The 16525-nt window shown below is 37.7% G+C and overlaps 1 protein-coding gene across 10 annotated transcripts in view; it reads left to right on the top strand.

Moving 5' to 3' along the window:
- The window catches only part of RBFOX1 (RNA binding fox-1 homolog 1), a 349131-nt gene that overhangs the window by 239835 nt on the left and 92771 nt on the right, over nt 1-16525 (top strand). For all 10 annotated transcript variants that reach the window (XM_090277051.1, XM_090277043.1, XM_090277044.1 and 7 more), the window contains one exon: nt 2609-2662. In XM_090277051.1, the coding sequence (XP_090133177.1) occupies nt 2609-2662 (54 nt within the window). The remainder of the gene's footprint in view (nt 1-2608; nt 2663-16525) is intronic.

The raw sequence follows: 16525 nt of genomic DNA, 5'->3' as shown, positions 1-16525 counted from the left end.
AGACAGTCACCCCTAATGGGGTCCTTCTTTATTAGATGTATATCAGGAGGTTGGAAGAAGAGAGTATCCTAGCCAAAAGGAAATGAGTCTATTAGAAAAAGCTTTATATTCCTTCCATTCCTTTAGAGTAAAACTAAGTAAATATTTATGGAGCACCGACTATTCACCAAATGCAATTTTAGATGCTGGGAATTCACATCGGATGGCAGACCTGCTCATTTTATCATTAATTTTAATAAAGGATATGGTTATTAAAACAAGAATAAGCAGAGAAAGAAAAAAGATAAACTCTGGTAGTGTTAACTGCTATATAGGAAACAAAACTGGGAACTGAATCAGGGCGTAGCTCAAAGCGGGACTCGAGAGGGAGTGGCATTAAGTAGATTCTCCTGGGAATGCATTGGAGACCTAAATCACATCAGGTCAAAGTTGTCAAGAGCTAATGGATCAGCCTAGACAGACAGATGAGGAAGAGAGAGATTAGATGGATATAGATAGAAATAGGAAAAAGGTTACTTGGGCCAGGGAAATGAGGAAGATAAAGGCAGATGAGAGAAACATAATTTTAGGACATCTTAGAAACCTCTGAAAAATTTCTTTCTTTGAGAAAATGAAAGACCATTGACCTAATTTATCTTTGACAGTTATATCAAAATTAATCAGTGGGTCCACACTCAATGAATGGTTTGTTCCAGCCTTGTGTGCAAAAAGAAGAATTTAAGACAGCAAATAAGGATGTATACAGGAAACAAAACCTTACTTCTGTAGTGTTAAAAAGACCCTGTCTCCACTACCAATAAAAGGTAGGGCATAAGCAGGGTATAAGGAGGAAAAAGGGATAATAAATTAATCAATTAATAATTCATTTAATATAATTCCATATAGATTTCTTTCACAAGCTCTCAATTTTTACAAAGGACTAGACAGACAATGCTAAATATGTTTAGGTAACCCTGTAGTTTTATTTTCAACTAGTTTGCTCCATTTTCTCTTAAATTTCAAATAACTCAAAATGTGAACATTAGTTTCCAGGTCCTCATGAATTGGGCATTTTCTTATATGAGAAACGGTGGAGTTTCAGTTGGTCAAATTGAAGTCATTTTCCACTTTCATAGAACACATATTCTGAAATGTTTGGGATAATATTTATTTTTATATCACTGTAGAAATTCCTATAACACAAGATGTGCTTAATATGAGAGAGGAAGTTGTCACTATGAAGTTTAACCATTGAGACAATAAGTCTCAGAATTTCATGTTTTTTTCTATAGGTCTAAAATATGACTAAGGATTTTTTATTAATAAGACTCCCAAGTAATTCAAAGACAACCCTCCAAAAAACTCTATCCTAAGAACATTATGGGGACTGTAAACCAGCAAGCTTATTAAAGTTGAAACCAAAAGTTTATAGAAACCAAACATCTGAGAATGTTCTAGAAAGTCCATAGGTCCATCTGGGGACATATTTTTGGAGTTATTGAGCCCCTTTAGTGGATCAGTAGATCGCGGCCACTCTCAGCTGCTCTCATAGGCACGTTATTCAGGTCAGACATTGGGCCATGACACCTCTCCCTTCTGGGGAGGACTCAGAGAATTCTCTTCATCAGAAATACCTCCCGCACAACCCAACTTTCACCATTGCCTTTGCTCAGGCGCATTTATTAAAAGACCTCCAGTGTTGGACCCTCAGCCCAAGGACACAGGCTTTCCACAAAAGGCAGCACACCAGTCCTTCACTGCCTTTCAGGAATTCCATAGAATGGGTGTTTTCATAAAGACGTGCCAGCAAGAGCAGGGAATGATCGCCAAACCCTAAAACATGACCGTTCTTCTGAGATTGTTCCCTAAATAGTGCCTAATCAGTTTCTAATGGGGGTAGTTTCTTGCTTTCCTCCTATGTTCTTTTCTTGAGTAAAACTTTTTGAAGGGTCAGGATTTATTTTAGAGAAAATGCTCCTTCCAGAACTTTTAGAAAATTACAGGATTCTGTTCATCTTACATACAGGTTACTTGAAAGTTACCTTAGATATCATGCATTGATTAAGAATTGTTATGGTTCCTGAAAGCAGTGAAATGTATTCCACACTAAATTTCTACTGGATAAATGTCATTTTCTTTGGGATTTAAAAAGCACTTCAGAATTCTACAGTCTCTGGATCATAATTACAAATGACAATTATCAGAATATGTTGCTGTGAAGAATGCTATTCATGTGAGCTTCCAAATTTTTGTGACCCTAACACTCAGACGTGATAGATTATTTAGTAGTGATTCATTAAAGAATTAAAAATTGAAATTATTATAGTGGCTCTAGAAAATATTGATATGAGAGAAAATTAATTACCACATAATTTTCAAAAGGTTCACCTGTAGCTGGTCAGTAGTTTCCATACGATTAACTTGTGTAGACAGAAAATTAAAGAAGAGAATAAATCTATTACCTATGTGTAGTTTTCAAATAATTTTTATACATGCCCAAACTATATATCTTCTGAATTTTAAAATTAAAAAAAAAAAAAAACCAGCCCAATAGATCTGCAGTTAATTTGTAGTTATTTTAGTTGTTGAATCAAAAGTGATATTAATGTTTTTGTGTATCTGTTTCAAGGCTGGAAATTGAATCCAGTTGTGGGTGCGGTCTACAGTCCCGAATTCTATGCAGGTAAAAAACTTCTCCTTGCATGATGTCCTCTTGGTCTTTTATGTGCTTTGCCTGCCAATAAAGAATGGGTATTGTTAAAGAAATCTGGACCAAGTAAATCCTTATCCTAAGAAGTTCTAAGTGATTTTTTCTCTGACAAAATCAAAAGTGTTTAAAACCCTTTTAAAAAAATAAAGGAGGGTCATGTAAATTCATATGTAGTAAGCATGGGGCCATTGTTCTTAATGACATTTCCCATTGATTTTGCCTTTCAAGAGCACTGAAACTTTGTTCAAGAGCAAAATGAACAAGTATAGAGCTGCTCATGTCCATCTTATGTTAGTATGCTTGGATGTGCTTTTTAACCATACATTTCCATTTGGGGTTGCATTTTTTTCCCTTAGCAAAGCAGAGAACTGGATTACATATCAATTAATGAGACAGTGAGTTGGAATTGCCAAGAGAAGAACTATTTAGAAAACTAAGTTGTCTTTCTTTCTCCATTAATCAATTTCTTTTAGCAATTCCGTGTCTCTCTGCTTTGCCTTCAAAGATATATCTCTTTTCACCGCTTGCCTGACTACCCCACAACTACCACTAAGTTGGGAAATCCACTGTCATAGAAAACTTGATCATCAAATTTAGAGAGAGAGTAACCCAGAAGCAACAGAGGCTGAGATTTTTGCTAGGCTTGGCCTATCACTTCTGCCTGTCATGTGCTTGCTCATTAATAAGGCTTCACATAACACCTGGGAACCTTAGTAGATTTGCCCCATGGATATTGAAAAGAAGTCTTTCCTTGATGTGACCCTTGTTTTTTAATAAGGAGAAAGAAATGATGATCGGTCTATCCAAGGACTAAGTCATATCCCTTGCTTTTTCTCTTCTGGGACGCCTTACTGCTGTCATTGTCCTGATACTAAGCATCCACCCTAGTGGATGACAAAGGAGCAGAGGAAACTTAGGTACTTTGGCATAATAACCTACTTAATTTTTTTAAAAAGGTAAATCTAGGAAAGCTCAATATGCATTCTGGATTTTAGGTAGACAACATCTGCAGTTGTTCTTCATGTGTGAATTTTACTTCAAGTCTGAGTTAAGTCCAAGGACAATAGGATTGTGAAGTAGCAGTATTGACTCTTATGAGGGGGAGAGAGACATAGTTATAAGGCTTTTTATGATCATATACTGGAACCCACATCCTAACAGGACACTTAGCAGAGTAAGCAACATGGATACTGTCCTCAGGGTTCAAGTCCTGGCTCCCTAGTTGCCAGCTGTGTGACTCTAGGCAAGTTACTTAACCTCTCTGTGCCTCAGTGTCTTCATCTGTTAAATGGGAGATGATAATAGCAACAAACTCACAGGTATTTATAAGAATTATGTGGCTTAATACATGAAGAGTGTTTGGTGCATAGCTGGCATCATATAAACATTGGGTAAACATAAATAAATAAGTTAATATTCCACCTCTTTGCCATAAGGGGAAAGTTAACCGAGAGCTGACACTGATGAATTGTGAGTGTACCACTAGACTAAGAGATTCTCTTCTTATCTCATGAGAGGAGTAGTCCTTCTGTTCTCAGCATGTCTATCTGGGGGAACTTAATTTCTGGTATCAGAGGTAAGGCTGTCTGTTTAGGGGGCACAGATGTTGCTGGGGTACATCTTGTCCAAAGCTGCAAAGAAATGAAATTGCCCAAAGGTACAAGGAGACCATTGGACAGCACCTTCTATGCAACTGCAGATGCTCCCTGGTGAAATGGAGTAGCTGGAGTAAAGAGGTGGCAGATTCTGTATGTATGTGCATTTCTCCCCAAAATTACAGGTCAAAAGCAAGAAGCAAGATGCCATCTGATGGGGAGACAGGGTATAAATGCGTGTATTGTAACAGAGTGAGGAAAGTGTGTTTTTCCAGTGGCATGCAAAGTAGTTGGGCATTTTTGTTTCCTGAAACCAGGGAAATACCAAACATCTTGTTTACATGTAACTTCAAACCTATGTGCATATCTGTGGGTGATTAAGAGAACATTAAGACAGAAGAACCAATTTAGACTAACTTACACATACCAGAATAAATTAATCTGTGTAACTTTTAGAACAGCGATTTGAATTAGCCCTGGGCCCTCCCTCAGAAGTTAAATTACTGGGAAATTACAGAGAAAGAATGAGTTACAATCGAGTTACTATGGAGTGAGTACTTCCTATGGTCAGGCACTGTTCTAAGCACTGTACCTAAATTACTGTGTTTACATCCTCATGGCAATTTCCCAAGTGAGGAGATGAAGGCTGCAGTAGTTTGCACCATGGGGCTAAGACTGCATAACTGATAAGAAGCCAGCTAGAATTTGGAATCAAGAGTCTGGATTCTTTATGACCAGCTTATAAAGCTGCTTTATTTTTTGTGAATATTAAAAGTCATACTTCTAACCAACTTCACCCTATGGTAGTGGATCATACTATTGATCTGTGTCCAAACCAGTCAAATTAAAGAAGAGAAGATAATTATTTTGAATTATTTCCACTACCACCACCATATTGAGACATGTTCTCTTGGTGTGTAAGGGGAAGCTTTAAGGAGTTTGAACAATCAAATAATTATTTCTGTGAGACACTCCAAAAAACTTAAATGTTAAAAAAAAAAATGGGGCATGGATAAGTAAGTGATACTTGAGAAATCTGAATATTCATGTTTTGAGTTGTCAGTATCTGGCCTCTCCTTAATCAGAAGCTTTCCCTTTTTTGTCGGAATGTGTGATATTCAGAAATGTGGGGAAATAATGCTGCAAGTTCAACACTCTAAATATTTGAAGACGTGTAAACACTGAGACTCCAACTAGCTTAAGTCTAAAGTTTTAGGCTCCTGTATCTATGGAATGCGTACAGGGATGGGCAAAAGTAGGTTTACAGTTTAATATAAATAAATGATATAATAATTAACAAATAATAAACACAAGAATAAACTGCGTTCCATATACTCACAACTGTAAATCTACTGTTGTCTACCTCTGAATATGCAAAGATATATGTTTAGAATCCACTCATTGCCATAACCAAGTATAATTACTAGTGTAGCCCATTTAAATAGCCATGACTAAAAGTTTTGGGGGCATTTTAAATTTCCCCAAGTATAAAAAATAGTCTGGATTTATTTTATAATTTTAAATATGCCTCAAAGCTGAAATGAAGACCCTGTCATTGATTTGTTAGGGATATTTAGCAGGCCAGCCCTATATCTGCTTGAGATAGAAAGCCATACTTATTAACCATTTCTCTATATAAGATTTTGTGTTAATGACACATATCATAATATTCCCATAGTATAATTATTGATTTTCTGAAGCTTATGCAGAATTAACAACCCTGCCTCCAATTGTCTCTCAGAATGGGGCATGAAAAGTTCACATATTTTGTAAATTAAAATCGATATTTTCAATCTCTCCTAAAGGTAATTTTCCTAATTTAGTGGACTTTTCCCTAACATTTATTTTCTCTTTTAATTATAAAATGGCAGGTTATTGATTTTCCTATATAACCTCTTGATGCCCTGAGTGCATTTTTATTGCTAATGCAGGGTGGGGGTGGGGAGAACAGTTACACCTCTTAATGAGGATCTTTAATTACTAGCTGAACAGTATTAATTTGCTTTGATAAATTATGACATGCACTCTCCCTTGCGTGCACATTCCAGGGGAAGCATTTAGAAAGCAGTTATGGAAGGTCTTTCATTTCGGGTGGTTCTTCTGAACCCTCATCAAGTCGTACCTAGAAGAACTCTTTGAAATGCTTATCCAGCCCAGTCTCCAGAAGCAAAAATACATAAATCAGCTTAATCCCATGAATGAATGTATATAAATCTTCTCCCAAGACAAGTGGGTGTTCCCCTGTTATACTAAACAGCATTGATTATTTTTTTAAGTCTCATCATCTTTAGACTCCTTGAGGCTTATTCTCAGGAAATAAGGTTGTTAAGTCAATTTTTAAAAAGTCCAGGTAGGTCTCAGACTTTAGCTACTATCTGTGGCCATTCCATTTTAGAATTTAGGGAAAACTGAAGGCTCAGAATAGAGGTATAGTATCTACAAACACCTGTTCCCAGTAGCATACCACAACTTATTTAATGCAATAAGAAATAGTGTTCCTAAGAATCTGTGTAGAAGGCTCAAAAGGGAGTCTTAACCGTTTCCCTGTCTTTGTGAGAAATTTCCTTTGCTTGATAATAAAAAGATTTTTACAAAGTGGTGTCTATGAGAGATAATCATGATATCTAGCCCACGAAATTGTTGATTGAAAGCACCTTTAATCTTCATAAATAAGTAAAACAAAATACAAATAAATAACAGAAGGTTATACAAAGATGTCGACATGGTACTGACAAATGGCAAGTTCATCTGTTTCTCAATTGCCGCTAAGATAGCTGCAAAGCTTAACCACACTGTATATCATATCTGCCAACTCATTTCTGTGATTAAATATTCCATCAGTGGGGCTCTAAGGCGGTAGAGCTTAACAAGATTCATAAGATGCACCACTTGAACACGCATAACTCACTTCCATGGATGGAGAGCACCCTGCTTGCAAAGGAAAATTGGAATCCGGTTAAATTACTCCACAAGTCGCGATCAATAAAGAAAGGAAAAGATCTTTCAATGCAATGCAAATCTAAGATATTGTTAGGTCCTGATGACACAATTCAAGTCAATAGTAGGAAGATGCAGTGTAAATTACTCAAAAACCTTGAAAATGACGAAGAAAAATAGTTTTGGTGAGACGATAATTATGAGCAGGGGGTTTCTTTTAGGGAGAATGAAAGGGGGTTCTGAACGTATACTCCTCCTAAAAATAAAAATTTCTGTTTCCCGGGGGCAAAAAAATAAAAAGTATTTTAAGAAGGGCATACCTGGCTGCAGTTGCATTTGAAAAGTCAGGTCTTGAAAGTAGGTTATCTCGGAGATATGGTAGCATTGGATAAGAGATAATGATTATAAAAGAACTTTATAGGCAATAAAGTAAAATTTAAATATAAGAGATTAGTGTGATCACTGAAGTCACTTCAATTATGTCCATGTCAGTACAAGCCTGGCCATGGACCGTATGACTGGATACCAACCAGGTGAGGTGATAGGAAAGGGAATTGAAATCTCAATATCAATTTTTTTTTAAATTAAGAGGATAGATGTAGCGCTCTGTGATTGCTTATCTTGAAAGGGCAGCTTTATTTGATCTTGGGTTACCTGTACAAAGGTGTTGGTTTTTATGGGCTTTGGGGTTAAAAGAAGGTAGGTGTAGGTCTCCCTCCCAGTTGCTCCCACCATGTCATTTGATTGAGTCCATTACATTTAAGAGAATGACTTTCAGCCACACTTTTAGATGAACTTCTTTCCAATTTCCTTCCTGTAGTTAAGATATAATAGCATCTGAAAAAAGTAAGATTATCCAGAACCTGTGATAACTATAGTCCCTGACCTAAACTGCTTTTCTTTTATTGGTCACAGTCCTAGACTTTGGGCTGAGCTCAGGATGATCTGCCCAAATATTAGGGACAAAGCATGCCCTTTTTGGAGTGACCACCTTAGCATCCTAAAAGAGTGGAGTGTAGTTTTGAAAGGTACCTGCTATTACTCTCAGCCCCTTAAAGCAGCCAATATTCAGGAGCCTCTCTTAGCATTAACATTTCCCACATCCAGCCAGAGGACCAGACTCCTCTAGACACACAGCCATGGTAGTAAGGAACCATTCCTTATGAACAGTGACCTTTGGCTCTGAGATGTTTTGTATAATTTACACATGTGCCAGATTAAATGCAGTGCACTTCAGTGAACTGGAACAGAAGGGTCCAGATTTAAGTCCCCAAGCAAAGGATTTTCAGCTTGGAAATGTTCCACTTCAAAGACTCTGTCTCCTACATCTGCTTACCTTTGCCTCCCCTTTTGTTTGCAATTCACTTTCCTTCTCTCCTCTCCTCCCCCACCTGTCTTATCAGATTCCACTCCACCGCTGCCCAAATTTGCCTTAATTTTTACCTGCGTCCTTCCCTGTCCCTCAGAGGGAATGGATCTCAGCTTTGGTGAAGCCTGTGGGTGTTTGTTTGTTTGTTTGTTTGTTTGTTTGTTTGGTCTCCAGATAGGATCAGAACTTGCTTATGTGCTGAAAACTGCACTTCCTAAATAAATGAGTTTCCCTTCTATTGCATGGAATGCCCATTAAGGAGAGCTCCCCAAAACAGGGACAATTGCAGGAGCCCCACATCTAGGCTGTGGAAGAAGATGAGGTTCGAATACCTGGCTCTGGATAAATTTCATAGGGAGAGTTACAGGCTGCATCATAAATATACTGAACAACTCAAAATATCAGCAACATAAGGCAATTCTGGGCACTTAGAAGCCAGGCATTGTGCTAAACACTTTGCATCTCCTCAAATCCTCATAAGAATGTCATAGCATTATCTTTTTTATAGCAATGATGAAAACAAGCCTTCATGAAAAGTTATCTCATTCCCAAATCACAAAACTAGTATGTAAAAAAAAGTGTTTATTACATAAAGGTCTTTTTTTCTGACCTCAAAGGCTGTGTTTTTCATCACCCTGCTCTGCAGCTTCCTCCATAGGAATAGATGAGGGCGTGCCCCCAATGTCTTCTACTCATCAGGGCACAGAATATCATAACTAATAAAAATATCTTTGTATTTAATATTACACACATGCCAAACTCCACGCTGGGACCTTTACATATATTTACATAGATTGCAACTTGGCAGGGTAGGTGTCATTATGTGTTGCAGATTAATTAGAAATCTGGTCAAGTTAAGTTGCCCAGGGTTGCTGAATTTGAAAGCTAAGGAGCTGGATCTAAACCTATATCTTTGTGAATCCAAAGCTCATTCCTTTTTACTAAAACAACTTACCCCACAAATGCTTTAATTAATCCAATATTCTGGGTCAATGGTTCTGAACTGGGAGTGATTCCCACCCCATCCCAGAGGAATTGGGAAATTTCTGGAGATATTTTTCATTGTCACTTTGGGAAGATGGGTATTCACTACTGACACCTAGTGGGTGGAGGCCCGTGATGCTGCAAAACATCCTGCAATGCACAGGACAGCCCCCCACCACAAAGAATAATCTGGCCCAAAATGTCAATAGTAATAAGGTTGAGAAATCCTGTCCTGATAGAAGCCCATTAGTAAAGATGTCACATAGTCACCAAATATCTCAATAACTCTCATGTTCTACTGCTAAAGATGTACAATGGCTGTAGTTACCAAGAGCAATCAGAGCATTTAAAGAGAGACATTTACCCACAGGTTTCCTCTACTGGGCCTTAGTTGTGATTTTTGACTCCAGAAAAGATAAGCATAAAGTTTGATTATATACTGGAGAGCTGTATTAGGGGTTCCCAAAACCACACTGTGATTGGCTAGAAGGACTCACAAGACTCAGAAAGGCTCTTATACTCACAGTTCTGTTTTATTTCAGCAGAAGGATACAGATTAAAAATCAGGAAAGAGAAAGAGTACACGAGGTGAATCCCAGAAGTCCAGGAGAAAGCTTCTGGGTGCACTCCCCCTGTGGAGTCACAGGGATTGGATTTTCCCCGGCAGTGATGTATAACAACATGTGCAAAGTGTTGCCGGTCAAGGAAGCTCATCTGAGATTCCGTGTCCAGGGTTTTTATTGGGAGTTGGTCACATAGACATGGAGTACCCAGGTGCCTGCCCTCAACTACTTAAAACTTAGCTTCCAGAGCAAAAACCAAGCATTCACCATTACTCAAAGGCATACTATCTTATCAAACTGGTACTGTCGGCCTAAGGCCTCTGGCATCCAGAAACAGTATTATCAGGTAGACTATTCCAAAGACTCAGATCTTATCTCCTGGGAGTTGAGTAAGAGCCAGTCCTAAAGACAAGCCTTTGGGGGAATGTACAGGGTTTCAGCAGCCTAGCTGAGGTAACTCTTTCCTGAGCTAAAGAAAAAAAATGAAGGTGAAAGGTTCAGAATATATAGCAATGGTGATAATGATAGCAGTGGTTGGCATGATGAGGTAAGGTGTACCACTGTGTTGGTTGATGCTAGTAGAATCCAGCTGAATTTAGTTATTAAAAAAAATAATGTGTGGCCTTTCACTTAGAGAAGGGTCAGCAAATTTCTTCAGTAGAGGGCCAGTTAGTAAATATTTTAGGTTTCGCCTGCCATCTGGTTTCTGTCACAACTACTCAACTCTGCCGAGTAGTCCACAAGCAGTCCCAGACATTATGTAATGAATGGGCTTGCTTGTGTTCCAAGGAAATTTTATTTAAGGACACCAACATTTAAATTTCATATCATTTTTAGTGTCATGAACTAGTGATTTTTTTTTTTTAACCCCAGCTATGTAAACATGTGAAAGCTGTGACCCTACTCTGCTGGGCCTGGCTTAGGAAGTTCAGATTTAATAAACACAAAGCCACTAGTTTACACTTCCAAAATTTTTGTTGTTGTTGCCCGTATTTTTACCATTGCACAGGTTTAGCAATTACAAACTGCAGGGACTTGTAAGGTTCGCTGCATGTCACTCAGTAGTATGATATTCATCACGGAAGGGTCAAAGAAAGAAGCCTTGTATAGATTAACACATGCCACTGGCTTGCATCAAGTTATCCTTTAGCTCCAGCTGCAGCACTGGGGGTCTGGGAAGTGACGAGAGCTGTAGGAGCAGTCTTGCCCTCCGGAGTTCAGCCAGGTAGCAAAGGACACAAAGAGACTCAGTGTAGAATAAATAATGGTTCCTGCTGGAGCACTGAGAAATAGCAACCACCTGCATTAGAAGCCAGAGGGGTAGTATAAATTGGGTTTTGAAGAAAGGTAAGTAAGAGTTTACCTGGAAAGGAAGGGGGGTAAGATTATTGTAGAGGTAAGAAGTTTGGTAGAGTCCAGAAGAGTTTCTTCAGAATCCATTGAGAAATATTAAACAAACAAACAAATAAAAACATATACATGTACTTGATTTTCAACTGAGATGGAAATTTCTGAGGCAAAATCAGGTTTCCCTCAAAGGCTAAGAAATACTGATCTGCTGAGATCAGAGAGGACCTCCTAGAGAAAAGTTGCAAAAGACCTGATAATACCATACGAAGGAATCTGGGTTCTGGAATTGATCTTTGAGCCACATGCCACCATTGAAAGCTCTAATAAAAAACATAAAACAATAAAAACTAAATAAGTAAAACAAAGCACCTGATGGTGAAGCAGCACCCATATCTACCTTTGAGACAAGTATTAGTCTTATTCGTCGTCGTCGGCAGCCGTCCGTCTCGAGAGACGATGGTGTAGCTTCCCAAGAGTCCAATTAGTCTTATTATGAGACCATATTACTAACATGTGTGGTTTAGGCCCAGGCAGCTGAAAGAGGCAAGACCACACAAGCAACTGCTACACACCAGCCCCAGAGATCAGGGTCTTCACAGACCCCAGATTACTAAACTGGTGTGCAACCCCAAGCCTATTATAAAACTTGTTTCCTGGTTTTGTCTAAATCTTTTCCCAGGCAAGTAAATCCCTGGAGATTAAAAAAAAAAAATGAAGTGATTTTTTTTTTTTAAATACTTTAATTGGTGTTGCCATTCTATTATAGATACCATTTAGTTTTGAAGACATTTTGTTTCCCACTTTTAGAGTTCTTTTCAAAATGTGTAGTTCACCATTATTAGCCCAAGATTGAGTTCTTGTGTAAACAGAGACAAATTGGCCAAATATTGTTTAATGCTCTTTATGGTAATTATATGTAGATACTCATTCTCCAAGTATAACACAAAGCTGTCCTATTGTCTTTTAAAAATGTAATGTTGGAGAACCAACACACAAATGGCAAAACCCACGTAGATTAACCACATTGATGACAGTTAATGCATTTCTAGAACTTCTATGGAACTGTTGCAACCCATTACAGTCAAAATATTGGTTTATGAAAAATTAATAAAGCCAGCGGAAAATGGAATCCAGCATCAGCATTAGCTATTTACTCCCAAAGAATCAGCCAGAATTAATTATGTCTTATGCTACATTCTAATGAGTTTTTCATTAAACTGTATACCATTATGAAAACTAAACAAGGATTATTCAAAGAATAATGCCAATGGCTGTTATTTTTTGAGAGATTAAATTAGCTAATGGGTTATACATTTAAATCTGATGCAAAGGTTAATTGATGTATACTTATCACTGTGTTAAACCCAGAATCATTTTAAAAACATGAACACCCCAATATCACTGATACTTCCCTTGGGAAAAAATATAAGTCTATTTGTATGTTTCTAGTGTTTGAGACACATATGGTATTATAAACATTGAAGAAATGCTCTATAATACTTCTCTGTCATTTTTGAAAATAATTTTCTATTTGCTTTCAGCCCATATATGTGGATGTGTGTGTGTGTGTGTGTGTGTCTGTGTCTGTGTCTGTGTCTGTGTGCCTGTGTGTGTTGGGCATATTTAAATGAATGTATCAGTTCTCTTTGAGAATCTCAAATTTGAAATACATTTTCTACTTTTACGAGAAGAGTGGGATCAGGAATGTGAACCATAAACCTAATCTGGAACAGGAAGAAAAGTCAAGATGAATCTCTACCCTCAATCCACAAATATATCCAGTCCCTCCTAAAATAAGTTCTGTGACAGTTAGTGAACATGGGAGGGGCGGGCACTAGGGAAGGCTCACCAGGAGGCTTTTTGAACTCCTTATCATCAGAGAGGCTCTTGTCCCTAAGAAGATGAGGGAGAGACATTAGGAAAGCCATCTAGGTCTTTTGCAGAAACTTGTAAACTCCACTGAGCTCTACTGATTGCATCTAAAGCACAATAGTATTTTTTTCCCCTCCTGAGTGGGGATCACAAAGTAAAATGTCTTTAGAAGCAGGCTGTGAGATCAGTAAGTGAGATACGCAAGTCAGGGGGGTTATATCTCACTTATAGAAGGAGTGGCTTCTCCCCATCACCCTGCAAGGCCCTGCCAGGCAGGAATACTGACCTAAACCCATGTGGTCCCATCTCCTGGTTTCTACAAAAGAAGCCAGATTCTGTCTTCTAACAGTATACCTCCAAAATTTAAATATTTGCAATTGTTTTCTAATCTTAAAATGTTTTCCATTAATTCTATTATGTTTAGCATTATGTTAGTGACCAAAGAAAAGAGTACAGTAGCTATCGATTTGCTACTTCCTTCTTAAAGGAACTAGGAACAAATACGTCCCCAAAGTGCCATGTTTGGAGGTTCCAAATAATTATTACTTCCATTGTTATTATCACTGAGGTCACTTATTGCTTATCTACTGTTTGCCAAACACTTTCATATAATAGTTTTAATCCTTATAACGATACTCATACTCAATGAAGTAGATATTTCTGTCCCTATTTTACAGCTGCGAAGAGAGGGGGGTCTGCTGCATGGGCAACAGCAGACCCTCCATATCACCCTGCCCAGGCTCTGTATCTTCAGCTTCACTGGAGAGGACACTCCAGCGTCATCGCAAGATGTCGATTCAACACGGGAGGAGACAGATACCGTGTCACTCCCGAGTCGGACTGCACAGCCATTCTCGGCGGTGCAGATAGACTCTTAAGAAGCTACACCATCGTCTCTCGAGACGGACGGCTGCCGATATTTTACAGATGTAAAAACTGAGGCTCAGGAATTTTAAATGCCTTGCCCCAAGTCAAACAAACTTACAGTGACCAAGTCCAGAAAACAAAACCAAGTTTAAAAGTTTCTAAAGCCCATGCTTTTTCAGCTTTTTCAAACCTTAAGAGTTCACTATTTCTCCTCTCTGTGTTCCCTTCCTCCATGTCTTATTTCTGTCTTGCAAGTGGGATTTTCTTATCTATAGAAGCGTCAGCTGTTTCCAGCCACAAGGCCACTGCAGAATCCTTAGACATCATGTAGTCGAAATGGGGTTGGTGGATAGTTATCATTCCAAGAGTGAAAAGGATATTTAATCACTCAGGACCAAGTGTCACCGTTAATCAGCTTTATGAGAGAGTCTGAGCTTTGGAATCAGGCATATCTGGCTCAGATTTCAGTTTTGTCTCATATTCTTCTCTCACTCAGCCTTAGTTTTCTTGTGGATTTAATAAGAAAAAATATATACAATTCATGTAGGATATATGTAGTCAGGTACCAAAAACTCAGGGGTGTCTTAATGGTCACTTTCATTAACATTGGCTGTACATGAGGTTGCTTATGTAGTTCCTATCATTTTACTATTTTTAGTAGCCTGGGCATTCCCTGGGAACTTATTAGAAATGCAAAGTCTCAGGCCCCACCCCAGACTGACTAGATAAGAATCAGCATTTTAAAAGGGTCCCCCAGGTGCATATTAATTAGAATTTGAGGAACAAGGCCCTAGGCTGGCCCTGGGCTGGGCCTTGTCTCTGTATGGATACCCATTACGCTGAAGGCCAAATACCTTATAAAATAAAAATTACCTCCATTGTTTTTGTTGTGGTTGAATGCCAACCTTCCAAAAATACCATATAGGCCAAGTGTTCTCCCGCTTTATTGTCTTGAACAGCAATAAATTCAAAAGAAAGTTTGGGCAAGTTTTGAAAAGAAGAAACATGTCTTTAAAATTTTGTGGTTTGTTTTTAACAAAAATGAAATAAAATTAAAGTTTTGGCAAATATCGATAGAATGATACCCACTAAAATGTTTAGTTACAGCTTCCTGGGGAGGGGCTGATACTGTCTTGAGAGACAATTACTATTAGTACTTTTCCAAACAGAAAATAGACATTGGAACAAGGATCGAAAAACCTTTTCTATAAAAATACAGATAGTAAATATTTTAGCCTTTGTGGGTTGAAGGTCTCTGTTGCAAGTACTCAACTCTTTCTTGCAGCATAAAAACGGCCATAAATGAAGAATGAGTGTGACTGTGTTCCAATAAAACTTTATTTATAAATACCAAAATTTGAATTTTATTGATTTTTTTCACTTGTCACCAAATCTTATTCTCCTATTAATTTTTTTCTCAGTCATATAAAAATGTAAAAATCATTTTCAGTTCATAGGCTGTACGAAAACAGTAGTAGGGCCAGATTTGGCAAAAAAAAAAAAAAAAAAAAAAAAAACTGTAGTTTGCCCGCACCTGATTCAAAAGATTGGCCTTGATACCATGAGTCCAGGAATCTGGTTGTTTTGATTTGCATTCAGTACCACAAGATTTCTGTCTGCATGACCTTGGGGAAGATCCTAAAACTTTCTATGGCTCAATAGCCTCTCTATTAAATGGATGTAATAATAGCACCTGTCTTACAGGGTTGTTAAGAGTAGGAGATAATCCAAGTTAAATGCTGAACAGGTTTGCCTGGAACTTACCAGGTATTCAGGAGGCAATTATTGTAATTGCTACTGATAACATGTTTATTTTCATATTGAGTCAATTGAATACTTTTTGTAAAAGCCACTACTAACTTAAATCTTGGAGGCAGGAGAATAAGAGAGCAGTTCAAATGAATCATTACATTTTTAAACAATAAATAATCAGGAAGAAAATTGCACAGAGATTCTTCATGGTATCCTTTTGTATGTCTGAAATGATGTAAAAAGAAAAAGTGAAAAGAAAAAAATAGGTAATAATATATATTTTTAAATATTATGAAAATCAAGACTTACAAAATAAATGAGAGTGAGAGATTATTTCTACTCTACACAGATTCATTTCAGGATGCCTTTAAATATGGAATTCCCCTGGTATAATTAAAGCATGATTTGATTTAAAAGAATTAAATACGCATATATTTTTTCTGCAACACCTGTGCCTAAATGAAAATACCTCTGTACTTAAAACTCTACCATAACCCTTCAGAGAAGCTCATCTTTCAGGCAAATATAAAGGCATTGGGTTTTAACT

Source organism: Furipterus horrens, unplaced genomic scaffold (genome assembly GCF_987537825.1).
Source record: "Furipterus horrens unplaced genomic scaffold, mFurHor1.1.pri manual_scaffold_5, whole genome shotgun sequence".
Lineage (NCBI taxonomy): Eukaryota > Metazoa > Chordata > Mammalia > Chiroptera > Furipteridae > Furipterus > Furipterus horrens.
The sequence above is the reverse complement of the archived record's forward strand: the minus strand, read 5'-3'. Positions and strand labels throughout refer to the sequence as shown.